Source organism: Lepidochelys kempii, chromosome 2 (assembly GCF_965140285.1).
Source record: "Lepidochelys kempii isolate rLepKem1 chromosome 2, rLepKem1.hap1, whole genome shotgun sequence".
Taxonomy (NCBI): domain Eukaryota; kingdom Metazoa; phylum Chordata; order Testudines; family Cheloniidae; genus Lepidochelys; species Lepidochelys kempii.
The window spans coordinates 181,004,004-181,030,086 of record NC_136381.1 but is presented as its reverse complement, the minus strand read 5'-3'; the positions used below and the strand labels follow the sequence as shown (position 1 = coordinate 181,030,086).

General features: G+C 44.0%; 3 protein-coding genes across 9 annotated transcripts in view; 2 read left to right on the top strand and 1 right to left on the bottom strand.

The window, feature by feature from the left end:
• Nucleotides 1–6,000, top strand: part of ANLN (anillin, actin binding protein) — a 41,754-nt gene extending 35,754 nt beyond the window's left edge. For all 3 annotated transcript variants that reach the window (XM_073332883.2, XM_073332882.2, XM_073332881.2), the window contains 3 exons: nt 1,516–1,623; nt 3,929–4,101; nt 4,556–6,000. In XM_073332883.2, coding sequence (XP_073188984.2) covers nt 1,516–1,623; nt 3,929–4,101; nt 4,556–4,679 — 405 coding nt within the window. In that variant the 3' untranslated portion in view covers nt 4,680–6,000. The remainder of the gene's footprint in view (nt 1–1,515; nt 1,624–3,928; nt 4,102–4,555) is intronic.
• Nucleotides 6,001–8,981: 2,981 nt separating this feature from the next.
• The window catches only part of AOAH (acyloxyacyl hydrolase), a 135,576-nt gene continuing 118,474 nt past the window's right edge, over nt 8,982–26,083 (bottom strand). For 4 of the 5 annotated variants that reach the window (XM_073332885.2, XM_073332887.2, XM_073332886.2 and 1 more), the window contains 2 exons: nt 19,402–19,478; nt 8,982–9,587 (listed from right to left, as the gene is read on the bottom strand). In XM_073332885.2, the coding sequence (XP_073188986.2) occupies nt 9,459–9,587; nt 19,402–19,478 (206 nt within the window). In that variant the 3' untranslated portion in view covers nt 8,982–9,458. The remainder of the gene's footprint in view (nt 9,588–19,401; nt 19,479–26,083) is intronic. The other variant, XM_073332890.2, reaches the window with a different exon arrangement.
• Nucleotides 22,619–24,451, top strand: LOC140907306 (uncharacterized). Its single transcript, XM_073332896.2, has 2 exons — nt 22,619–23,343; nt 23,931–24,451. Exons 1-2 carry the CDS (start codon nt 22,761–22,763, stop codon nt 24,449–24,451), a joined length of 1,104 nt encoding a protein of 367 aa, XP_073188997.2. The 5' UTR covers nt 22,619–22,760.

The following is a 26,083-nucleotide window of genomic DNA, read 5'->3' as shown; positions in this document are numbered from 1 at the left end:
CTGTACCTTTTCCAATTCCAATATACCTCTTTTTTTGAGGTAGGGCAACCAGAACTGCACACAGTATTCAAGATGTGAGCATACCGTGAATTTATATAGAGGCAATATGATATTTTCTGTCTTACTATCTATCCCTTTCCTAATGATTTCCGACATTGTTAGCTTTTTTGACTGTCATTGCATGTTGAGTGGATGTTTTCAGAGAACTATCCATAATGACTCCACAATCTTTCTTGAGTGGTAACAACTAATCTAGACTCTATCATTTTGTATGTATAGTCGGGATTATGTTTTCCAATGGGCATTACTTTGCATTTATCAACATTGTATTTCATCTGCCATTTTGTTGCCCAGTCATCCAGTTTTACAGATCCCTTTGTAATTCTTGGCAGTCTGCTTGGGACTTAACTATCTTCAGTAGTTTTGTAACGTCTGAAAATCCCCCTCCAACTTCTTATTTAAGCTTACTTGACTCCTCACTCAGCTTATCATAACATGGTTAAATTCTACATAACTATGTGATCACTTAACGTTTTTAATGACTCCTATATTGCACTCTTACAATAGCATTTTGCTGAACCAGTTCTGCCAGTGTCTGTTCTAGGTCAGTGGTTTTCAACCTTTTTTCATTTTGTGGACTCCTAAAAAAAATTTTGAATGGAGATGTGAACCCCTTAATTTTAGACTGATCTGTGGACCCTCAGAAGTCCACGGACCAGAGGTTGAAAACCACTATTCTAGCCAACACCTTGAGATGCTTGCAATTCAGTGCTAGAAGATCATTTTATTTATTAAAAAGTTTATCTTTTAAACTAACTTCTTAACTTTTTTTTGGTTTTTTTTGAAATATTGGGGGTAGCAGCACTCTAAATCTAGGATTAACTTCTAGATTGCAGGTGTGTGTTAAATAAAAAAGCTCAATACGCACATCAACAGCTTTTTCACATAAAAAAGCTTATTGGATGTGAGGTCTGTGGAAGGCAACCTGGTGTCACATCATGGTCATTACAAATGCCAGCTCTTAGCAGTGAATCGGATCTTGTGAAAAGCCCTATACGAGAATTAAGTATTCTGGGAAGACAAAACATGTTTTAATATTGAGGCGAGAGATGGGAGGAAATGTCACATGTATAGTGAATTCTAAGTGCTGGTGGTGGCCAATACTATCCTCTGGTTCCTAAATGCATAGGGATACCATGACACTGCCAGATTTCGAAAGCTCAGCATGCTGGGTGCTGAACTCTTGAAAATCTGCCCTACTGTGTCTAAAGGCAAGATCTAGCCTCTGATTTACTACAGCCTTGACTATACACAAATTTAATATACTAATATCATTAAAGTGGTGTGCTCCCTTCCTGCCCCCCCCCCCCCAAAAAAAAAACCCCCAAACAAACGACACAGTGGTCGACATAAAGGTGCTTATAGCAGTATGATTAACCAACATAGTTTAAACCAGGATAAACTGGTGTGTAGAACATGTCTAAGTCACACAGGTCACTTAATTTTTCTTTTTAGACAATGTTTGAAGATGTTAGTGGATTTGGGGCTTGGCATCGGCGCTGGTGTGTGCTTTTTGGAAACTGCATCTCTTATTGGACATATCCAGATGATGAAAAGCGAAAGGTAATGTAGTTTATAATCCACCTATTATATTGCTTAATGTGGGGATTCTTAATCTGAAATATTTCACAGTATCTGTTTTCCCTTAATCCTGCATTCATCTTTTACTGATGCAGAGTTAGTCCTTATAAACCTAAGCTCTTGAAGCTTTTTGGGGTGGGGTGTGCAAGATAACTCTTCTCTCAATTTGATTAACTTCTGTATAACCCAGGACAAAAACCGAGAGGCAGATCCTAAAGTTGGTAGCAGTTTCCATGGTAGTGGGGCAGCAGGTCCTCATTTTCTCTATTTAATTTTCAGGATTTAAAGCTTTTTCTGTTAGTGATCTTGTCTGATGATTGATGTGTCTTGTTGTTCAATTTAAGAGGTGATGTAACACCCCTGACAACTCTAATAAGCAAGTTTCATTTAAATGATATATGTGGATTACTTCAAGTTTGTCAGGAAGAACAGCATCCTTAGTCTGACAAACCCCGTCCATAAAGCTTACTTTTAAGCAGTATGCTTTACCATAGTAGGGGCCCAACTGTATTTATAGCATGATTTACTGCGTATGGAATTTACCAAACCATGTTACAACTATGGCTTGTAGTCTTGCAGCTCCTTAATGTGGTTGAGTGTATGGTGCTTAAACACACACCTTGTAGACAGTTTGTTACTCTTTAGCTAATGGCCCAAATCAGAAAGGTTCATCTCTCATTGATTTGGACCCCTCTTGGCTCCTCAGTCTGGTTCTACATGTGTATGTAAATGTTTTTAACTCCTGAGGGCTCCCTTCAAGGTGTTTTTTGACTCACTTAGGCAGTTTACCATTAAAAGACTAATTTATTGTCAAAGCACAAATCTCCTCTTAAAATTCTGGGTCAAACACTGGATCTCTTGGGCTTTCTATGCCAGTTCGCATGCATAGATATAGCATCTCCCTGTTAGCAGAAGACAGTGCACTGGCCAGCTTTGCCATAATGAATCATGTACTCTTCCTCCCTGCTGGCTGGGAGAGATTATACTGTATTTTACAGCCTGAAAGATGACTTGGATAGGAAAGTTCTCCAGACCTTGCTGTCTAAGGAGCTTTGGGATTGCTTCCCAAACTTCCTTGTATCAAGTCTTCCAGGTTGTATCATTGCCTCTTTCTAAAAACTGTGGGCAGGGCAGCTATGGTAATAGGTAACATTATTAACAGCATGTAATTTTTTTGTTGTTGTTGAGTCACTGTTCTTCCTACTGGCCCATACACAAGATCTTGTGTATACCATGGCAAGAACCCCTACATTCGGTGGCATAGTTAACTTGCTCTATCTCAGTCTTTCATTCCCAATCAGAACTATGGCTCCAATAACATTAAAATTTGTCAATGATTACTTTAAACCATAGGTCGTCTTAGGTTGGCCTTTCTAAGAAAACCTCCGTAGTTTTTTCGGTAGCCCAGCTCATAACCTTCTTCCCCATGTGTCAAGGGAAATCCCTTATGTGGCTCATCTGCTCAGCTTGTGAGCCCTACCCTTCTTGTTCTCGTGGCTCCCTAGCTGCAAGCCGAGACTATAGCTCTGCCTCTGTGGAACAGTGCAGGGATCATACAATGTAATACAACTAACTTTCCTTACACCAAATCCTGTGGCTATAGAATCATGCTGTACACTAAAATGAATGGTGCAGTTTACATCTCAATGCTACTATTTCAGGCTTTCAGTAGATTTGGGCAACCATCACTGCATCAGCTTTGGTTCATACTTCCAAAGCTATCTTTGTGACTAATAACTAGGTTTGGAAGGATTTGATTTTTGTTGATAAATGTCAATTTCACAGTACACACACACCAACCAACCAACCAACCAACCAACCAACCATTTTTTTCCATAGATGATGGTGATTTAAATTTACAGATAGGTGAAGTAAGAAAAGTGCTTCTTGAGAACATAGTTTGATTTAGGGATATTTATTTTGTATATTTTGACATGTGATGTTGACAATTGTAATTCAATAATTGTCTGACTCTTCCCCGCCCACCCCCCCATTATGTCATTCAACTCTGAAAATTTAAATAGATGCTGGTGCATAGTTCTGTAGTAAGTATTGAATTCTGCAGCCATGTAGTACATGGCAGGGTAGGGCTTGCTTATTCCACTGTAATATCTGCAATCTCCCACTCCAGATATGGCTGTTTCAACTTTTGGGTGAAGTGAACCCTGTTCATGTATGGGTGGAAAATCTGTTCTGGGTGCACGTCATAGGATACCTATTGGCAAACAGTGTTATGTAGAATTACAAATCCTGTTTGCTATAACCTGACTTTTCCACTAACTTTCAGCATCCTATGGGCCGGATAAACTTGGCTAACTGCACTAATCGTCAGATTGAACCAGCCAACCGAGAGTTCTGTGCCCGACCCAACACTTTTGAGCTAATCACTGTCCGACCTCAGAGGGAAGAGGATAGAGAGACTCTGGTCAGCCAATGTAAAGACACTCTCTGTGTTACCAAGTAAGTGAATAAATATGAACTGTAACCTTTCTGCAGCGTATTAGGATTGATATTAACAGGCTATGATGCTGTTGATCTTCAGAATTTGAATAGGACCATTATCAACTGCCATGTTAAGACACTGAGTGGGTTAATCTTGAGCCATTTTGTTTAGTTCTGTTTTGCTGTTCTGCTCACATCCAGTCTTGTGAGAATGAGGAACCGCAGCTCTCATTTTGAGAGCAGTATTAGTGTCCTATAGTTTGTCTGACAGCACTGTGTGTGGCGGACAAGTGTGTTTGTTTTGTTTTTTGTTTTTTCCCCCCCTTCATTTTTTCTGAGCTCTGAGTCTTGATTGGTTGGAGGACTAACAGGACTTTTTCGGAAGGCTGGTTGGCCTTAGTGACTTGGATGGAGAGTGGGAAGGATGTAGCAACAGATCTTATTAATTTTTTTTTTTTTTTTTTTTTTTAAGGAACTGGTTATCCGCTGATACTAAAGAAGAGCGTAACCTTTGGATGCAAAAACTCAACCAAGTTCTTGTTGACCTTCGTATGTGGCAGCCTGATGCATGCTATAAACCTATTGGAAAGCCTTGAAACGATGAGGAAAATTGCCATGAGATTTTATGTACAAGAAAACAAACACAAATTATATTATAAATCCTTTTATATGTAGGATTGTCTAAGGTCCTCTGGGTTACTTATACTTTATGCTTTAAATCTGGAAGAGTATGTGCCATTCATTATACAGGACTATATTATGCAGTATTTGTATTTCTCTATTAGAATTTTAACTGATCTTTTTTTCCCTAACATTTATGAGTGTGATAGGAAGCAATTAAGTTCTTTGAATGTGCTAAATATTTTTATAAACCTCTACTTCTTGGAAATCTATACAGCTTAGTATGTTCTCTTAAAATATCAGTTTATTCTGAAACAGCTAAATCAGGACTTAGGTTTATCACAGGAAATCAGAAATTTCTTGTAAAACACAAGTGTACTAGTTAACTGTATTTTCCTTAAGGGAACAGTGACTCCTCAGTACACACAGTTTACTAGGTAGAGTGCTGAAGCAGGAAGGAACTTCAATGCTTTGAGGTTTTCAGTAGTTCTTCATTAGGCATAAAAGTTGCCAGTTTTGTGCACTTTACAGCACGCAGTATAAACTTTCGCTTGTGGAAACTACTTGTGAGCAGAACAAAAAATGTACAGATACATCCATAACTGTTTCTTACATTCTTAATCTTGTCTGCCATTTCTTATACAAACCAGTTTATGGACAAGTGCATGGCACACGCTATGTGGTTTACAGGAGTTGAATTATGTATGCGGTATGTTGCACATTTTCATAGAAGTCTTGAATATTTTACTAGGGTTTTATAAATTTAGTTTCAAACTGCCCAAATGTTTGGTTCTGGAATCTCATGATTTGTACAGACTATAATTCTCACTATTCCGCATTTGAGCACTAGGAAAATATATTGTAAAATTGTCTGAGTTTTATTTAAAAAAAAAAAAAAGCGCTGCTATATCCCAACTAATACTTTTCTGGCCATAAGGAATACCATAGAGTTGGCTGTAAGTGCAGGTAAAACGTACTGTACTTCAGGCCATCTGTAAAATGGCAGAACTACTCAGTTAAAGTCCAAATATGCAATGTTCACAAGCTTTCCACTGGGCTTAGTGTAAAGTACTATAGCACGACTGCGAGTGCAGTAGTGTACTTTTAAATTGCTATGAACTGTTAAATTTTCACACTTGAAACACTAAATTCTGTCACCCATACCTCTTTCATCCTGTCATTTTGTACTATCGCTCTTGAATCTAGTTTTTTTGTGTCTTAAATATTTCAGAATGATGTATTAAGATTTATTTTATTCCCTTTATGTAAAGAATAAAAACACTGAGTAAGCTTCTCAGAAATGGGTCGCCTACAGTAATAGAAGTAAACTTTGGATTGGAGGGGGGAGAAGAGTGGCTCTGAAGGAAGTAGATAACATTTCAGGGCTTCTAGTCCATGTACAGATGGTGGATTGGGTTGTGCTCAGTGGAGGGAAAGACTGACTTGTATATAGAAAACAAGATGCATTGCTGATGTCTGGCCCATACCATACTAAGTCTGTAGTGATCTGACAATTGTCTGGTCTGTTTGTTTGATACATTCACTCCAGTTCAGAGGTCAAGTAATCATGCTACAGACCTCTACCCTCCTGGCAACTTTATCAGAGACCAAGTGTTGGGTATGGAGACTAGCGGTGGTCCAACCTGATCAGGACTGAAGCATGTTGGCAGGGCAGCATGAAGCTTGAACTTCCACTGTCTAAAGTCCTCTATCCAGATAGAGCATAATCTCCAAGTTTATGCACCATCTTCTTTCACAAGTGAACAGCAGGAAAATGGCAAAGAAAGTCTCTTGGCCACCAGTGATGGACACACTCAAAACATAAGCAATGCTCAAAGCAGTGTCAAGGGACACCTCTCAAGTTGAGGGTAATGGAGCTGATGACATATGAAATGTAGGTACTTCAGAATTCAATATGAAAAGAAAACTGCCCTCCCTGCTTTTTTTTATCAGGCCTGTCTGTGAATTTAAATTTTATTGAAATGAAAACTTTGGACTCTATTTTAAACTTCTGACCACTTCATTTGCATGCTGTTCACAAGCAATCTCTTTTTGAATTGCAAGCAGTCCAAACTCCTGAGCAGCTTAACCCTTCTATTGCCAACATAATTCCTGCACAGTGATGGGTATATTTGATATCTTGCAACTCCAAAACTAGAAATGGGATCTTTGTCTCAACAGAAAGCCAGGGACTCCCATCCTTCTATAGCTAGCTTCCAGCCCTAATAAAACAGCAAGAGATTGGATCCAAAATTTTGTGTATGGAAGTGTTTTTAAAACTTTGGAAAACTGAGATCTATAGAGTAGGTCTTACTGTACAAAGGGAGCTTTATCAGTGGAAGAATAAAAGAATAGTGCATTTCTAAATTTTAGTTTGTAAATACATGGTGTACTCAGATCCCATCACAGGCTGATGTGAGAAATACAATCCAGTGCAGCAATTGAGTCATGTAGGCTTGCAGTGAGCAGAAACATGCTTCATTAGTTTATCAGTAAGCAGTTGTTTAAATTTTCAGTGGTTATATTTCAGTGACTTTTCTCTTTAATCCTCTTAAATGTGAACTATAAAAGCTATTTGAGGGGCTTGAAAGTGACTAGTTAAAATACAATAATTCCTTTTTTAAAAAAATTAAATTTGTTCCCATGTGCTTTGAATCTGGGCTGCTGACTGTAGCACCTCAGTGAGTGTGACAAGAGGAAAAAGTGGTTTAAATGGGAACTGATATTTTAATTTTTTTTAATGGTATTAAGTGTTTGAATTATAAGCCTCTGTAAATCACCAGACAGGAAAGAGATTATTAGAGTGAAATGCTGGCTTCCAACAGAAGGTGCTAGGTCACGTCCCCCAGGAAATGCACCTTGACTCCAAACTATTCTCAAACATCAGAGGACAAAAGTGTTTTTGAGTGCTTTCTTCCCACCAGCTAAGTTTGCAACTCAAAGCAGGGGTAGGGGAGTAATAAAAAGCCCTGACATGAAGGAACTGTAGCTGGCTGGTACTTGAGGGCAGGTTTTCTAGGCATAAGCAAGAGAGCCCCAGTGTTTAGCCTGGATTAGATTTAAGGGACTTGTATATAGCTCAGATGAATGGCATATGACTCCTGCACTTGAGGAGGCTGGGCTGGAGTGCTGGAAGTAGGGGGGACCCATTAGTGCTTGGACCATGCCCCTACTCCCTGTTCAGCCTCCTGCCCTGGAGGTTCACCCATTCCTGCTTGCCCCCGAGGCCTGCCCATTGCTCATGCCCCTTCTGACACTCCCCCAAGGTGCCCTGCCTGCCACCTGCACCTCTTCACCCTCTCCCTGAGGGGCTATCCTGCCCCTTTCTCTCCACCCCATCCCCTTGCAGTCCCATTTCTCCCCCCTGCCCTGCCGGCCTTTCAAGGAGTGAAAAGGTATGAGAAGAGGGAGGGGAAGAGGTGCAGTGTGGGTGGGGCCATGGGAGAAGAGCAGGCTGTGATGAAATCTAAGTATAGAACCCACAGCCAATTGGGGTTTGTGCCCTGCCAGCTTGACAGCTCACTCAATAGCAGCGGACACAGTAGTTACAACTCACCCCCAGCTTACCTGCAGTACTGAGCAGCCTTATCTCACACTGACTTCAATATGAGTTACATGCACTCAGAAGCTTGCAAGCTTAGGCCATATTACCTACGATCTGGGAGCCTCCGTTATGGACTAGGACCCCATTGTGCTAAGCACTGTACAAAACAGAGAATAAAGACCGTCCCTGCACCAGAGAGCTTACAATCTGATCACAGGCTGTATTTTTTTACGCCTTAACTACATTATATGGACTGAGGTATGCTCGTTTAACAGATTTTTCCTATTGGCTAGCACTGCTCATGTATAGATTGGCATAAAGAATGGAATAAGGGGCATGAACTCTTCTTCATTAGGGCTGTTTTATGCAAAGTCTAACTTTGTAACTTTTTGTTTAAAAAGGCAGGTGATTGCTACCTTTACCGGCTTGCCGTGAGGTCACTGCTACCAATGGATCCAACCCTCCATCACTTATATATAGAGTCCTAACCTGAGCTGACCCCTTCTTAGCTTCAAAAGCTTCCTCATGTGAGTAAAGGCTGCAGGTTGGCCCCAGTATTTTTGTGTGACTTTGACAACTCACAAACAGTGTAAATAATACTACTTTTTTCAGAGTTTAAGTATATCTTTTTTCCAAATGCATAACGGGTTGTCAAGGTGGACCCTACATACTCTCAATGGGGGCAGGGGAAACACCTCTGCCCAATCAGATTGACTTAGTGCTGCCAGGCAAATCAAAATTCTGTTTCATAGTCCTCCATGGCACATTTTTAATAAGCAAATAGCAGTTTTAATAATAGATTGACACAGCCACACCAACCGTTACATACAATTTATGGCAACATCAATGAGTTTTTGTTTGATCGGATTAACCATTCAAAGTCATCCACAGGGAGATCACCAAAGAAATCTGAGGTAGGCTTCTTCAATTTAGTAGAGGCAGAGAAAGCCCTGTTGTGGATTTGCAAATTGAGGTGGTTAAATAGTCCTGTCGGCAAACATCTATTGATTCATTTTCATGACTCTATACATAACCAAAGCTAAAGCCTAGGTTACTCACGTATGTGGCTTTGCAGATGAGATGCAACACTTTTTGGAAAGATGGCTCTTACGTCATCTGGCCAAAAGAGGCTGGCTTTGTTTCTTTTCCTTGCAGCCTAGAAGACACTAGTAAGAATAGACAGTGCTGCATGGCTCAGGCAATGTTGAACTCAGTGTCCCCCTTGATCTTTGAACACATCTTCAATCTGTTTATTGAAGGGATTCTCCTTTCCAAGCACATGGGGCCATTCGCTTAGTGCCTTCTGCCAGATAATGCGTGCCCCCAGGGCTGAAGTAATCTGCAAATAGTTTACACAAATACCGTCAGTTTCTTATTTTTATTTGTGTTACCATAGTGCCTAGGAGCACTCAGCATGGAGCAGTACTTCATTGTGCAAGGTGATGTACAAACAGAACAAAAAGACAGACCCTGCCCCCAAGAGCATTCACTTTGACGGGCAGAATCCTGCTTTCCTTACACCTGCGGGTCAGTTCCACTTAGACAGTGAGCAGGTGCAATATTCTCTTTTTGTGAGGAAGTAAAGCAAATCTGGAGTAGAAGAGAAGAGATGGTACTACTGGGCAGAGCAAGGAGCTGGACGGAAGTGTTGTTCCTGGTATGAGATCTAAGATGCAACTGACCTGAGGAAAGTGACTGGTCCTTGTAATTGGAAGCAAGCTGGCCGCATGTTTAGCTGGTAGCCTTTATTTTTGCAGGTTTTTCTAAGCTTAGATTAAACAAGCACTTCAATGAAACTGTCTGTCTTGTTCAGGCCACTCATCAGAGAAGGAAAGTAATCTAGGCTGCTGGGTATCTGTAGACAGCTCTATGCAGCAGCTACTTAAAATTCATTTTTAGATGTGCTTTCAGATTATTATGAGGTATGAAAAAATGAGTAAATTGGCTGCAAGTCTTAAGCAGAGAACCACAGAAGTGTAGGACTGGAAGGGACCTCACTAGGTCATCTAGTCCACTCTGCTGCATTCAAGGCAGCATATTCTGTTGCAGGCTAGAACCTCGTATGGCTGCTGCCTTCTCCATGAGCTGCTATTACAAACAAACTGGGCCTGATTTTTCAGAGGTAGTGAACACTCTTAGAGGAGCTTTTCAAAAGCACCTGCAGGATTTAAAGCAAAAATCTGTTGAAAGTCAAAGGCCTTTGTGTGCCTGAATGGGTCAGGTGCTTTTGCAAATCCCTCTTACCCCCCTCGAAGTCAATGGGAACTGCAGGTGCTCAGCCCCTCTGAAAATGAGACCCATTAGTTCTAAGTTCAAATCAAACCAGCAAGTGCTACTTCACGAGTGGTGCTGGTTGATTGCCAGTCCCTTTGTATGAAGACAGCATTGACTGGTTACACATGTCTTAATTAGTCCCTTCATTAGCAGAGTGACTGTCTTCCCACAGTGGCTGCTTAAACACTGTAGAAGGGCAAGAGGGTGATTTGATAACCAGTATAACTTCAGTGCAAAAAAAACCACTCCTAAAGAAAAACAAAAACAAAAAAACAAAAACTCTATTTCAGTCTGACTCTTCTGTAACAAAAGTTCTTTCATATGCAGTTAATGTATTTTTTTAAAAAACTGTAATTTCTGACCTACAATTCTACCTCTTCATTTTGATTATACGGTTGCTTTACTTTCATCTCAGAAGATTCACTGTTGCATTGATTATAATTACAAGACTAAAATAGGACTGTGTGTACATGGTTTTACCAAGCTGCAAACTTCATTTTAACTGCAAAGGCTAGTTGCCTTCGCGGTTGCCTTTTACCTCCGCTGTGGACTGAAATTCTGAGAGGTACAGGGCTGACAACAGAGGGTCATTAACCCAGGCTGGTCCTCTGTTCTACATCCACCATCCTGGGCAACAGGTTGGCTCCCACTGAGGATGTTGATTTATCAGGGGAAAGGACACTTGGCACCTGCTAGTGGTTTGTGATCACCTGTTAAGGCTGCTCCTTGAGTCACCTATGCAAGAGATTGAAAGAGCCATGGGAAGGTTGGGCAGGAGAGGAGAAGGGGATGGAGCAGATGAGGTCAAAAGAGACAAGCTGGGAAAAGGCGGCTCAGTTGTTCAGAACACAAATGATGGCTCCCCTGACTCCAGCGCAACGAATGGTCTGGGGTGGTGAGGAAACTGAGACAGGGCAATGAGGGTAGGTTATTTTTGTGTGAATCTGTTGGTGTCTTGTGCTATTAAAGGGAGAGCAATAATATGTTAAAACCCAGGGTTCTCAAACTGGCGGTTGTGAGGTTAATACATGGGGGTCGTGAGCTGTCAGCCTCCAGCCCGAGTCCTGCTTTGCCTCCAGCATTTATAATGCTGTTATAAATTAAAAACACTTTTAAAAAAATATATTTAAGGGGGGGGAGGGGTGTCCCACGCAGAGGCTTGCTATGTGAAAGGGGTCACCGGTTTGTTAAACACAGGCCACATAGAGACTTTGCACAGGATTCTACCTTATCCGAGGCCCCCGGAGCACGTAAAACCAGAAGGTTCACAACTGCAGGTGGAGTTTTGGGAGAGGTTATGTTTAAGATGTCGAGGTGGGTAGCAGTCTGAGGGCTGTGACCTTGTGCTAGAGATTGAGCAGTGGGCCTTGTGGTCTAAGCTCCCAGCAGGGTATGTCAGATAGAAGATCTACACCCCATGAATGTGCCTAGGGAACCCATGGCAGTGACTGGACTTTGTTCAGTCTCAAGAAGCTTAAAACATATGGGATCTGGTGTCTGAGGCCTGGTCTACACTGGGGGGAATCTATCTAAGTTACGCAACTTCAGCTACATGAATAACATAGCTGAAGTCGACGTATTTAGACCTACTCCCTGCGGTGTCTTCACTGCGGCCGCTCCCCCATCGACTCCACCTGCGCCTCTAGCAGTGGTGGAGTACAGGAGTCGACGGGAGAGCTCTCGGAGGTCGATTTATCACGTCTAGACTAGACGTGATAAATCGACCCCCCCCGCTGGATCGTTTGCTGCCTGCTGATCCAGTGGGTAGTATAGACATACCCTAAGTCCCCTGACAGCAGTCTAGTGAGTGGCCAAGATGTGGCACTCAACTGATCTGACCTCGTGGTAGCAATGAGCTTCAGCTCTGACCAAAAAGGCCACTTTGGGGATGAGAATCTCCAGCACTTGGTTTTCTTCAAAGCCAACAAGCGTACCAATTCTAGCAGTGGGTTTTGGACATTTGTCTGTACCTAAATCAAATGGCTAAAAAGATCATCAACTACATTTTGCATGTGCTACTATGTAACTGCCAGATGAGCAGAGACCCAGAAGGGTCAGATGTCAGCCAGGAACCTATAACTGCAGTGACCTGCTACTAACCTTTTGCAGACCATTACTATGTTTTTTAGAAAAGTATACTATCTGATTTCAATGGAGAGCTATACCAATTTACACCAGTGGGGATCTGGCCATGCATGTTTTATTTTATTTATTTTTTTTTTGGTTGAGCTGCTGCGAGCTGGGGCAGGGTACGTTTCCCTTTAATTTTAATTACATAACTTGTCCACATGTCATTTTAGCTTTGTCTTTCTAATACAAATGGATTTTGTCATGACTTAAGGGAGACTCTAATCACCCTAAAGCTGTGTTTTCCTGCCTGTACATAATCATTAGGAATCCTTTAGAACATCTCATACAGGCTCTGATTGTGACTCAGGGCTTAGAATTTTTTTTTTTGTAGGTTCATGAAACAAATAACGGTTTTGTTTTTATAGGAGCCTGTTGAAATGCATAGTCGTGTCATATGTACAAAGTAATCAGCTTCTTTTAAAACAACTATTGCCCTTAAAGCTATGTAGGCCTTGCAGTGACTTTTAGTGGGATTGTTGTAGTAAAACAGGATTCTGGGAGCTTAAAGGAAAATAATTGAATTTTCTGTCTGTTTTAAAAAACAAAACCGTTCTCTCTCTCAAAAAAAATTACAGTATAAATACAACCCGATGTAACTTCCCTAAAGGGATGAATCACAAGACAACATTAAGGGTGGGATTTTCAAAACCACTTAGCCTTGGCCTGACTGTACCCACTGCAGTAGGAGCAGAGATAGGCCACAGCTGAGTGCTTTTCACAATCTCACCCTCTCTAGTTCCCACTTCAACATTTGGAAAAATATATTAGCAACTTATGTAAAGTCTCTATAAGAGTGATTTACTTTCTTAATAGGTGGAAAACTCGGGCACTTGAATTAGGGTGTGCATTTCCACACTTGCTTGAAAGCGGCATTTAGGCCGTTTCAGGGAGTGAAAATTCTTTACCTCAAAGTAGCACCCTGGAACCCCCATATTCACCACTGTGATCTGATGATATGTTTGGTACAACGCATGCCTTGTGAGGTATCATTTTTAAAAGTCTTGATCTGTTGAATCTTAATATCCTGTTGGATTGTACTGTTGTATCATTGTAGGTGAAGTTAGGAAGTATTGCTCTATGTGCTACTGAAATATGTTGCAAGGTTGGGAAACACCCATAGCCAGCCTTTCAATTGCAACAAAGGAGAGCCCAGACATTGTTAATGGCCCATCAAGAAGAATCCACTATCCCTGAGACTTCTCAGAGAAGGTACATATTCCATGGGGCTGGGCAGACTAATCACATCACAGCAAGGATCTTTCTAGCCTCTGGAAGAAGAGTGGCAGTGACATCATCACTTAGCCTCTCACTCCCCCCCCCTCAACATCTGGAAGATCAAGACGTTGACTTAGGGAGATTGGTCCCAGGCTGGAAGGATGACAGTTTGGTTCAAGTCTTGCTTAGTCTAAGTTAGATTGTGAATTTATTTTTATTTCCTAGGTGACCAACTCTGTGCTCTCTATGCCTGCTACTTATATAATCACTTGCAATCTATCTTTCTGTAGTTAATAAATCTGTTTTATTTTACCTACAACGTTTGTAATTTGAGCTGAGATTCCCCTAGCACTTCAATCAAAAACCAAGGCTGGTGCATATCCACTTTCCTATGAAGAGGTGATGAACTTATTAATGAGTTTGCACTGTCCAAGGGGTCCTTGAGCAGCGCAAGACGTTACGGTTCTGAGGTGGGGCATTGGCTGAAGCCTCTCTATTTATGGCTCATGAATGGCTGGGAGATCATTCTTGTAACTCAGTTGGGTGTATAGCTTGTGGATGGCTATGTACGTGCAGTGCCTGTCAGAGGCTGGTAGCTTGATATTAGCACCACAGTGTGAGGGGCAGCCTAGGGTTTGGAGGGCTCAGTGGTCCCACAGTCCAGGTTGTATTCTGAGGACCCTGTCACGCAAGGGTCTGTGGCAGGAATCTGTGTGGCCGTAGCAGTGGCTGTGTCTGTATCTTGCTCCTACCTCAGCAGCCCCTTCCCCTGCCCCTCAGTCCTCCCTCTGTCTCCCTTGCTGGCACCAGCCTGATCTCTGCTTGGGGAGGGGTTGAATCGCCATTGGGGTTCCGTGGACTCATCTCACTTCCTGCTACCCGGGTCTGGGGATTGTTCCCGATCATCCTGCTGCTGGCCCTGGCTCCTCTGGAGCTGGTGCTTCACCTGCCAAGCTGGGCAGTGTACAGGAGTGGCTCAGTTTCGGGGGAGGAGGGGAAGGCTGAGCCCTCATTAGCCTTAGCTCCCCGCTGCCTGTGCTAATCACATGGTTAACTGTTTGCAGGATTGGTGCCTACATTTGAAAATTGGGCCTAGGTTGTCAGGAGAAGGATGACCGTTTGGCTATCGCACAGAACAGAGAGCTAAGAAATCTGGGCACCTCCCCCCACCAGCTCTGCTTCAGCCTTATCGTTGGAGCTAGTTGGAACACTTTTGCCTAAAGAGCTGATTTGTGCTAGGTGCTGTACAAAGACAGGATTCCGGCTCCAAAGCACTTATCATCTAAGACGACACATGAGATACGCCAGAGCTGAAGGGGAGAGAGCCAGGTGTGTTTAAAAGATGATGATTATAAGGACATACAGTACTGTGAGCCCCATTTCTGATCTGTGTCCTCTTTTTCCTTTGCAGTGGGTGGCCCCTGAGCAGATCTACCAGACTGGGCTGGGCAGGCATAAGATGTGGGAGAATGTAGACACCTAGGGGATTTAGACATCTACAAGGTTAGGGCACAGTTGAGTTGGGGTTTGATGATTTAAATTTTGGCCATAGGCACCTTAACCATGAGATCTTCAATGATCTAAAAATCAAAACAGAGTCCTACAAAAAGTGGACACTAGGTCAAATTACAAAGGATGAATATAAACAAATAACACAAGTATGTAGGGACAAAACGAGCTCAAACTAGCCAGAGCCATAAAGGCTAACAAGAAAACATTCTACAAATACATTAGGGGCAAGATCAAGGACAGGACCAAGACTTCCCTCTTCTGCCCCCCCATGTCCTGATGCCTCTCTACCTCCCTGCCCCTGACAGCCCCCCCCCCCCCGGACTCCCATACCCTATTCAACCCCCACTGCTCTTTGTCCCCTGACAACCTCCGCCCCATCCAACCGCTCCCTGTCCCCTGACAGGCCCCCGGAACTGCCTGCCCCTTATTCAATCCCCCTGCTCCCCGCCCCCTTACCATGCCGCTCAGAGCGGCAGGACTGGCAGCCATGCTGCAGTGCTTCCCGGCAGGAGCAGCAGACCACAGTGCTGGCAGCGCAGCGAGCTGAGGCTGTGCAGGTGTGGGGACAGCTGGGGACTAGCCTCCTGGACCAGGAGCTCAAGGACTGGGCAGGACAGTCCCACGGGCTGCATGTGGCCCGTGGGCTGTAGTTTGCCCACCTCTGTTCTAGATAATTAGTCCTGCTACAAGTGCAGGAGACTGGACTAGATGGCCTCTCGAGTTCTATGAAAGCGGATCAGGCCCCTGGAAAATAAGAGAAAAAGAAACTGCCAAGCCCTCCTCATCATGCTAACAGCAGGAGCACTAGACTTTAAGAGCTGCAAAAGGCTAATGGGAGAGGTGAGAGAAATAATCCAACCAGAAGTCTAAACTCACATGGCCAGATCCTGGTCCCTGTTAATAGCTACTTTCTAATATCCCAGTGGCACAAAGCAGATTTACAGCTGTCCCCTAAGTGGCCAGCTGACAACTCCCCTTGCAGATGAGAATCACCTAGAGTGAGCTACAGCAGCTGCATGCCACTATGTCATCTTCACAGCATAGGGAGTGTGGGCAAGAGAAAAGGGGCCTGGAGCACTGATGCACTCCGGCAATCCATGGATGCTACTACTGGCCCTTTGGCAGCCATTGAAGTTAGCTGTAACTTGGCGCAACCTCTGCTGAGCCTCAGGATAAGAAGGCATAAAGGTGATGTAATACCACCTTTGCTCTGCCCTGAAGCCCCAGGTTCTGCTCTTTGCACAGCTCAATCAGATCCAAGGCTTTGGACTGTAATTTGTTATTTCAGTGCTGTTGCCAACTAAAAAACAACAGTTTCTATTAACCTCAAATAGTTCACCAAGCTTTGCAAATGTTTCATTCAAAAAGTCCTGCAGTGAAAACTGAGCCCATTCCAAGCTTTCCCCACTACATTAGGCTCTGAGATGGTACTTTTTTGTGACAAGCTACTTGTACTTTTAGCCAAGCAAGAATGTCTGCTGCAAAGGAGACTCACTTCTAGCAGGAGTCTGTTTTAACTTGAAAGAGAGATGCTTGTCTATTACGGATATAAAAAATAGATGAGGCCTGTAATATCTAATACAACTTTAACACTCTCACAACCCTCACTGCATAGCCAACAGCAACATTTGAGAATATTGGGTTGTATTACAACTAGGGATGGACTGGTGGATCAAATCCCCCACCCCCGTAGGGTACTTCACATATATTCTGTCATTAACTAGGGCCACCATACTGAATGCCATCACAGTAGGCAGTAATGCCCTTGAAAGCAATACTCCTAGCAGTGGCTTTGCCATAGTGTCCCGTCAACTTTATCGGACACAGAAACATCACCATCACCAAAACATCACCAAAATAACCCTCAGTTCCTTCAGGCAGTGACCAAAATTCAACATGCTGCCACAATCAGTCTGGAGAGTAGGTCAGACATTCCAATAGCTGATCTGCCTATGGTTCAAGGGCATGTGTTTCTAATATAGGAAGGAATGCAAATGTTTCTAAACTCGTAAATCCACCTCTAAAGGATGTGATGATTAATAGCAGCCACTGTTTTTACTGCAGTCTTGCACACCTCACATATATGAGAGTTTCAGCACAAAACTAAATGACACAAAGATTGCTGGGCTGATTCCATTTTCAATGTGAAGCCCAATAAACTTTTCACCTGTTCTGTGTATTTTAATGTCCTGTAATTATAGCCAAGTATATAACCTTTTGCTCTACTATCTTAGATGAGCTAAGCTTTAAAAACATGGGAAATTGAACTGTCCTGTGAGAACTGATAAAATGCACAAAGGCAATAACTCCAGCATGAGCCACTCCTGTGCTGAGTCATGGCCTGGGCTTTAATGGATAAGCTGAACTACAAAGTTCAGGTTTTGAATCTCCCTTTGTAGTAGTCCACAATGTAATTAGCCAGCAAAGCCATATGACAAAAGTACTGTTCAAAACAATCCCTCTGGATACTAACCAGCCCTTTATGATGATATTAGGATCTTGGGACTATGGCTTGATTTTACCTAATTCCGTCTAATAAAATAATCACAATAATATTTTACATCTATATAGCCTTTCATCCTTAAGGATCCCAAATCCTTTTACAAAACCTATGGGATGAATCCAGAGGCCTTTACTCAGTTTGTACCTGGGGCCAGATTTTTAAAGGTAGTTAGGCAATACTCCTAGTAGGTGCCTAACTCCCATGCAAAGCCATGGGAGATAGGCACCTAAATATCTTTAAAAATCTGGCAGTTGGTCCTTACTGAAGCAAATTCCTATAGCGACAAGTGGAATTTGGCCTGAGTTAAGGACCAAATATAAACTAAGGAAAGACCACAGAACTTGGCCCCATATAGGGCAGGACCCTAAGGCCACTGCAGAGAACGGCAGTCTTGCCACTGACAAGGGGCAATTCAGAACTATTCACTCACACCAGAGGAGGTGGCTGCTAACAGTTAATATTCATGCCAGGCAGTGACTGCTGGGAGATCTGCCATGGCCTGTTGCAGCTGCAGCACTGGAAGCGTTTGTGCACTGTGGCAGCTAGTCCTACTTGGGAGCAATGTTGGAAATATTTGCTGATATTTTACTTCTTGTGGATTTTTGAAAGCCAAGAAACCAGCAAAGAGAAAGTTGTTCTAGATCATTTTTTTTAAATGCCAAACTATGCTCTCTTGGAGCAGTTTACAGATATGGAATAAGACAATTCCATGTGGCCAGCTCCTGGATGTCAAACATGAAATGAGGTGGAAGGCTTCTTGTGCCCCTCAACATTGTGCATCCATGAGGCAGTGGAGTGCAAACTGGCCCTAACTGAGTAGCTTAATATATTAGGGCCTGAGCCTGCAAAATTTCATGTACGTGCTTAACTTGAAGCATGTGGGTAGTAGTGAAGCACACGTGTAAGGGTATGTCTTCACTGTAGCTGGGAGGTGTAATTCCTAGCTCGGGTAGACATACACGCATGAGCTGTGCTTGAGCTACTTGGTAGCAAGGGCGTTGGCTCAGGCTAGGTGCCTGAGTATATACCCCGTGGTCAGGCGGGCTTGTACTCAGCTGGCTAATTTGAGCCTCTGCCTGTGGTGCCATACACACTTTCAGTGTGCTATCTCTACACCTCCCAGCTGCTGTGTACACAGACGCAGACTTCGCCTCAATGAACAACATACAAGTGAAGGAAAGCAGCAAATTGAGAGTGAAGGTTTCCAACTACAGCATACGACACAGTACAACTGAAATGGAACTATTTGGGGGCATTATGCAGGGACATGGCACTCTGAACTACATGGGAAAGCAGGGAAACTTTGGCCAAGGACGCAAGTATCTTTAATGCAGAGCAGAACCAACCTCAGTTTATAATCTGTCCTCCAAACACAAGGGAACGCATTGTACTCATCTTAGAAGGCTGAAGGGCTGACAGTCCCTCCTGAGACTTGAACTTGTGGTTCCGGGGAGTTTGAAGCATGAGTCTTTGAAAACTGAAACAACTTTGCCCCTTTTTTCCCACATTTTTTTTTTACCTGATTAGGATGGAATCCATCAGCAGGTTCTATCAGCTGCCAGCTTTCTCCTCCTAGTTTGCGCCACTCATCATCAACTGTAAATCACATCATCACAAAGGATTAAAGACACACACACATCACATCCCCTTCATGCCACATCAGAGAGAGTATTTTTAGCAGACAACTGCTGTGCATAAAGATTATGCTAGTTTATGAAACAGGGCCAGAGCCAACACTGCATTCAATCCCATTTCTGTAGGGTAGTATTTAAGCCTTTATTTGTTTTATCCATTGTATTTATACAGGGAGATTCTTTGAACATAAATGATTGTAAAACAATTAACTTTGCCTTCCAACTAAGAATGCTGCTGCAGTGAGTGACACTATGAAATATTTAACACTCCCTCATTTTACATCAGCAGCATCTTCAGCAAGGCCAAAAATAAAGACACTTCTGCTCGGAAAAAGAGAGTGTACCAGTAGACAGTTGGGTTGATGTCTTCAGGAACAGAATGTCATTTTCAGTTACTTTTCTTGCGAGTGGCCCTTTTCAACTCTGACAAAATAACCTTTCTGAATTATATAAGCACTGCATTCAAGGCAAATGGTGCTGTTCTGTAAGCCCCAGAGCCATGGAAGGAATAAAAAGCTTCCTTCCTTGAAAAGGGTTGAATGGCGATCATGCATCGGACCAGTGGAAATGGCCTTAGCCAACTCCTAATTCAATAATTTATTTTATAATGATGGAATGAGAATTTGTAATGGTATTATGCACATATTCCATCATGAGAGAACATGCTCTCTTCCTCCATCTCCCTTTTGAAAATAGCATTTCTGCTTGGCTAAACAACCTGCCCTAGAATCATTGCTGTTGCACCTGGGGCCCGATTCAGATTTTTTCAAACACTGATTTATCTGTAGAATCAGACCTACAATATTGATTTAAACAGACAAAGAATAAGTGATGCAAAACAGATAGATTTTTAAAAAACCATATTGCTTATTAGTAACACACCATACACTCTGGATCTTCCTTGTACATTACACACACACACACACACACAAAATCATGGCGCTCCAAGTCCTTCTTAAAATTAGGCGATTATATTATTAAAAAAATAATTGCTCATGAAATACACACTGCATTTTCATAAGGGATCTGGGATACATTAGTGATACAATATTACTCAGCCATACCTCAATACTATATACTTTAATCCAGGACACGTGATCTAAAGTAAGACAACACTGAGCTGTCACAGTTACAATTATTTTCGGTCCTCACATAGACAAGAAGGAATAGGAGAGCAAGGATGCAAAGGGATGATGCGTTTTGGTTTGTATTGCTGTTAGTATCTTTTTTTATGCATTAAGGATCTTGTAAAAATTTCCTTTGGGATGCATAAGCATGGACCAATCCTAGGAAGCGTAATAGTGTGAGGATTTTGGATTGAAGGTACCATTTCATTTTGGGATTCAAGTTAGTGTTTGAGCATGTTTTATTCTTTTCCTTGGCAAGGAAGGGAGTTCACCTGTATTTACATCAAAGTGGGTAGGGGAGAGATTGTGCTTCAGCCACGTATCCCATGTTCTCAAACATCTTCAGAAGCTATTGGACAGGTTCTCAACTGGTGTAAACCAGTGCCGTGCCACTAATCTCCACGGAGCGGTGCTGATTTACACCAGCTGAGAATCTGCTCTGATATATTTAATGGCTACATTTAGCATCTCTAGCCAATGATGCAGCAATAGGCTTTGTAACTCATTGGACCATTACACACACACACATCCCTCCTGCGGCGGTGCTACATGGCTGTATCACACTCTCTGGCCCTGCACCAAGCACAGCTCAACCAGACCATTGGTTCTGGGACAAGATTTGTAGGCTACACTAGTGTTTAAGTGGCAGACTCTGCCTGCCCTTGCCAGGTTGCACAGCAGGGAGAGAGGGTGCAGAGAGCCCTCACATTCCCTTGCACACTAGTTCATGGAGCAAATAGAATTGCACTAGCATGGTGCAGGGGAGTGTTGGTACTACACACCCCAAAGGCATCACAGACAGATGCCATTAATGTGTGTCCAGATCTGCAGGGCTCCCTCCCAGGACCTGTGAAGCTGAGAAGCTCAGTGAGCTTCATCTCACAGAGTTTCCTGGCAATTTTGTCTGCCCTCTCTCTCCACAGGACAGGATCATCCAGCCCTTAATAATTTTCACTTCACTTTTTTTTTCTATTCCTACTTTAAATAAGCCTATGGACCAATTTCTGACTGATAGTTGCCCCTGCCAGAAAAGCCACAATGACAATACTGGCTGGAAGTTGTACTTCACTGTCTGTCTATTGCCCAACCCGTGCAAAGCCCCTGAGCCACAAGCACCCTGGAATCCTGGCTCTGCTGTCACACAGGGGCATCCCATTGTTTCAAAACCACTGGCTTCTGATCCAAAAGTGGATCCTGAGTCCCAGTGCTTGTTCTTTTTTAAATAAACTTATTCTTGGTTTTACTATAAGTTCATCTCAGTGCAATATATTAAAGGGTGAATCTTCAGCTGAGATAACAGGCTGGTATATACACTGTCTCTTGGAAACAGCAGACTTGGTCGTCTCTGAGAGTGTCCATTGGCAGGGGCTGGGTACTGTAGGGGAACGCATTTTAAGGAGGTTTGGGGATTGGAGCGCACCTGAGGTTAACCTCCAAGGCAGAGTAAAGGCAGGCAGACCTTCTGAGGAGACAGTCTGGGAGCCTAACAGCAGGGAGTGTGTGGCATTCTGTACCTCAAAGCAACCCCCATATTCATCCCTGTCATATAATTATGATACATTTCATACAAAGCATGTCATCTAAGATATCATACAAAAACTCATGATCTGCTGAAACGCATTGTTCTGTCCAAATACGCATATCGTTAGTGTGTCTGAAGTTATGAGATTTTTGCTCTATGGTTGTTACTGAAATATGTTGTAAGTTTGAGAGTCTCTACTGCTAGTTCCCAGCAACAGCAAGGGTGGTTACCCACTCCTAGCCCTGGTCTACACTAGGACTTTAGGTCGAATTTAGCAACGTTAAATCGATTTAAACCTGCACCCGTCCACACAGTGAAGCCCTTTATTTCGACTTAAAGGGCTCTTAAAATCGATTTCCTTACTCCACCCCTGACAAGTGGATTAGCGCTTAAATCGACGTTCCCAGCTCGAATTTGGGGTACTGTGGACACAATTCGATGGTATTGGCCTCCGGGAGCTATCCCAGAGTGCTCCATTCTGACCGCTCTGGACAGCACTCTCAACTCAGATGAACTGGCCAGGTAGACAGGAAAAGAACCGCAAACTTTTGAATCTCATTTCCTGTTTGGCCAGCGTGGCAAGCTGCAGGTGACCATGCAGAGCTCATCAGCACAGGTGACCATGATGGAGTCCCAGAATCGCAAAAGAGCTCCAGCATGGACCGAACGGGAGGTACGGGATCTGATCGCTGTTTGGGGAGAGGAATCCGTGCTATCAGAACTCCGTTCCAGTTTTCGAAATGCCAAAACCTTTGTGAAAATCTCCCAGGGCATGAAGGACAGAGGCCACAACAGGGACCCGAAGCAGTGCCGCGTGAAACTGAAGGAGCTGAGGCAAGCCTACCAGAAAACCAGAGAGGCGAACAGCCGCTCTGGGTCAGAGCCCCAAACATGCCGCTTCTATGATGAGCTGCATGCCATTTTAGGGGGTTCAGCCACCACTACCCCAGCCGTGTTGTTTGACTCCTTCAATGGAGATGGAGGCAATACGGAAGCAGGTTTTGGGGACGAAGAAGATGATGAGGAGGAGGAGGTTGTAGATAGCTCACAGCAAGCAAGCGGAGAAACCGGTTTTCCCGACAGCCAGGAACTGTTTCTCACCCTAGACCTGGAGCCAGTACCCCCCGAACCCACCCAAGGCTGCCTCCTGGACCCAGCAGGCGGAGAAGGGACCTCTGGTGAGTGTACCTTTTAAAATGCTATACATGGTTTAAAAGCAAGCATGTGAAAGGATTACTTTGCCCTGGCATTTGCGGTTCTCCTACATGTAGTCCTAAAGCCTTTGCAAAAGGTTTCTGGGGAGGGCAGCCTTATTTCGTCCTTCATGGTAGGACACTTTATCACTCCAGGCCAGTAACACGTACTCGGGAATCATTGTACAACAAAGCATTGCAGTGTATGTTTGCTGGCATTCAACCAAAATCCGTTCTTTATCTCTCTGTGTTATCCTCAGGAGAGTGAGATATAATTCATGGTCACCTGGTTGAAATAGGGTGCTTTTCTTCAGGGACACTCAGTATAGCCCATTCCTGCTGGGCTGTTTGCCTGTGGCTGAACAGAAATGTTCGCCGCTGTTAGCCACAGGGAGGGGGGAAGGTTGAGGGGGTAGTCACGCGGTGGGAGGAGGCAAAATGCGACCTTGTAACGAAAGCACATGTGCTATGTATGTAATGTTAACAGCAAGGTTTACCCTGAAAGAGTGTAGCGACTGTTTTATAAAATGTGTCTTTTTAAATACCGCTGTCCCTCTTTTTTTCTCCACCAGCTGTATGTGTTTCAATGATCACAGGATCTTCTCCTTCCCAGAGGCTAGTGAAGCTTAGAAAGAAAAAAAAACGCACTCGCGATGAAATGTTCTCCGAGCTCATGCTGTCCTCCCACACTGACAGAGCACAGACGAATGCGTGGAGGCAAATAATGTCAGAGTGCAGGAAAGCACAAAATGACCGGGAGGAGAGGTGGAGGGCTGAAGAGAGTAAGTGGCGGGCTGAAGAGAGGGCTGAAGCTCAAATGTGGCGGCAGCGTGATGAGAGGAGGCAGGATTCAATGCTGAGGCTGCTGCAGGACCAAACCAGAATGCTCCAGTGTATGGTTGAGCTGCAGCAAAGGCAGCTGGAGCACAGACTGCCACTGCTGCCCCTCTGTAACCAACCGCCCTCCTCCCCAAGTTCCATAGCCTCCACACCCAGACGCCCAAGAACGCGGTGGGGGGGCCTCCGGCCAACCAGCCACTCCACCACAGAGGATTGCCCAGAAAAAAGAAGGCTGTCATTCAATAAATTTTAAAGTTGTCAACTTTTAAAGTGCTGTGCTTAAAGTGCTGTGTGGCATTTTCCTTCCCTCCTCCACCACCCCTCCTGGGATACCTTGGTAGTCATCTCCCTATTTGTGTGATGAATGAATAACGAATGCATGACTGTGAAGCAGCAATGACTTTATTGCCTCTGCAAGCGGTGATTAAAGGGAGGACGGGAGGGTGGTTAGCTTACAGGGAAGTAGAGTGAACCAAGGGGCGGGGGGTTTCATCAAGGAGAAACAAACAGAACTTTCACAGCGTAGCCTGGCCAGTCATGAAACTGGTTTTCAAAGCTTCTCTGATGCGTACCGCGCCCTCCTGTGCTCTTCTAACCGCCCTGGTGTCTGGCTGCGCGTAACCAGCAGCTAGGCGATTTGCCTCAGCCTCCCACCCCGCCATAAACGTCTCCCCCTTACTCTCACAGATATTGTGGAGCACACAGCAAGCAGTAATAACAGTGGGAATATTGGTTTCGCTGAGGTCTAAGCGAGTCAGTAAACTGCGCCAGCGCGCCTTTAAACGTCCAAATGCACATTCTACCACCATTCTGCACTTGCTCAGCCTGTAGTTGAACAGCTCCTGACCACTGTCCAGGCTGCCTGTGTACGGCTTCATGAGCCATGGCATTAAGGGGTAGGCTGGGTCCCCAAGGATACATATAGGCATTTCAACATCCCCAACAGTTATTTTCTGGTCTGGGAATAAAGTCCCTTCCTGCAGCTTTTGAAACAGACCAGAGTTCCTGAAGATGCGAGCGTCATGCACCTTTCCCGGCCATCCCACGTTGATGTTGGTGAAACGTCCCTTGTGATCCACCAGAGCTTGCAGCACTATCGAAAAGTACCCCTTGCGGTTTATGTACTCGGCGGCTTGGTGCTCCGGTGCCAAGATAGGGATATGGGTTCCGTCTATAGCCCCACCACAGTTAGGGAATCCCATTGCAGCAAAGCCATCCACTTTGACCTGCACATTTCCCAGGGTCACTACCCTTGATATCAGCAGATCTTTGATTGCGTGAGCTACTTGCATAACAGCAGCCCCCACAGTAGATTTGCCCACTCCAAATTGATTCCCAACTGACCGGTAGCTGTCTGGTGTTGCAAGCTTCCACAGGGCTATCGCCACTCGCTTCTCAACTGTGAGGGCTGCTCTCATCCTGGTATTCATGCGCTTCAGGGCAGGGGAAAGCAAGTCACAAAGTTCCATGAAAGTGCCCTTACGCATGCGAAAGTTTCGCAGCCACTGGGAATCGTCCCAGACCTGCAACACTATGCGGTCCCACCAGTCTGTGCTTGTTTCCCAAGCCCAGAATCGGCGTTCCACAGCATGAACCTGCCCCATTAGCACCATGATGCATGCATTGGCAGGGCCCATGCTTTCAGAGAAATCTGTGTCCATGTCCTGATCACTCACGGGACCGCGCTGACGTCGCCTCCTCGCCCGGTATTGCGTTGCCATGTTCTGGTGCTGCATATACTGCTGGATAATGCGTGTGGTGGTTGATGTGCTCCTAATTACCAAAATGAGCTCAGCGGCCTCCATGCTTGCCTTGGTATGGCGTCCGCACAGAAAAAAGGCGCGGAACGATTGTCTGCCGTTGCTCTGACAGAGGGAGGGGCGAC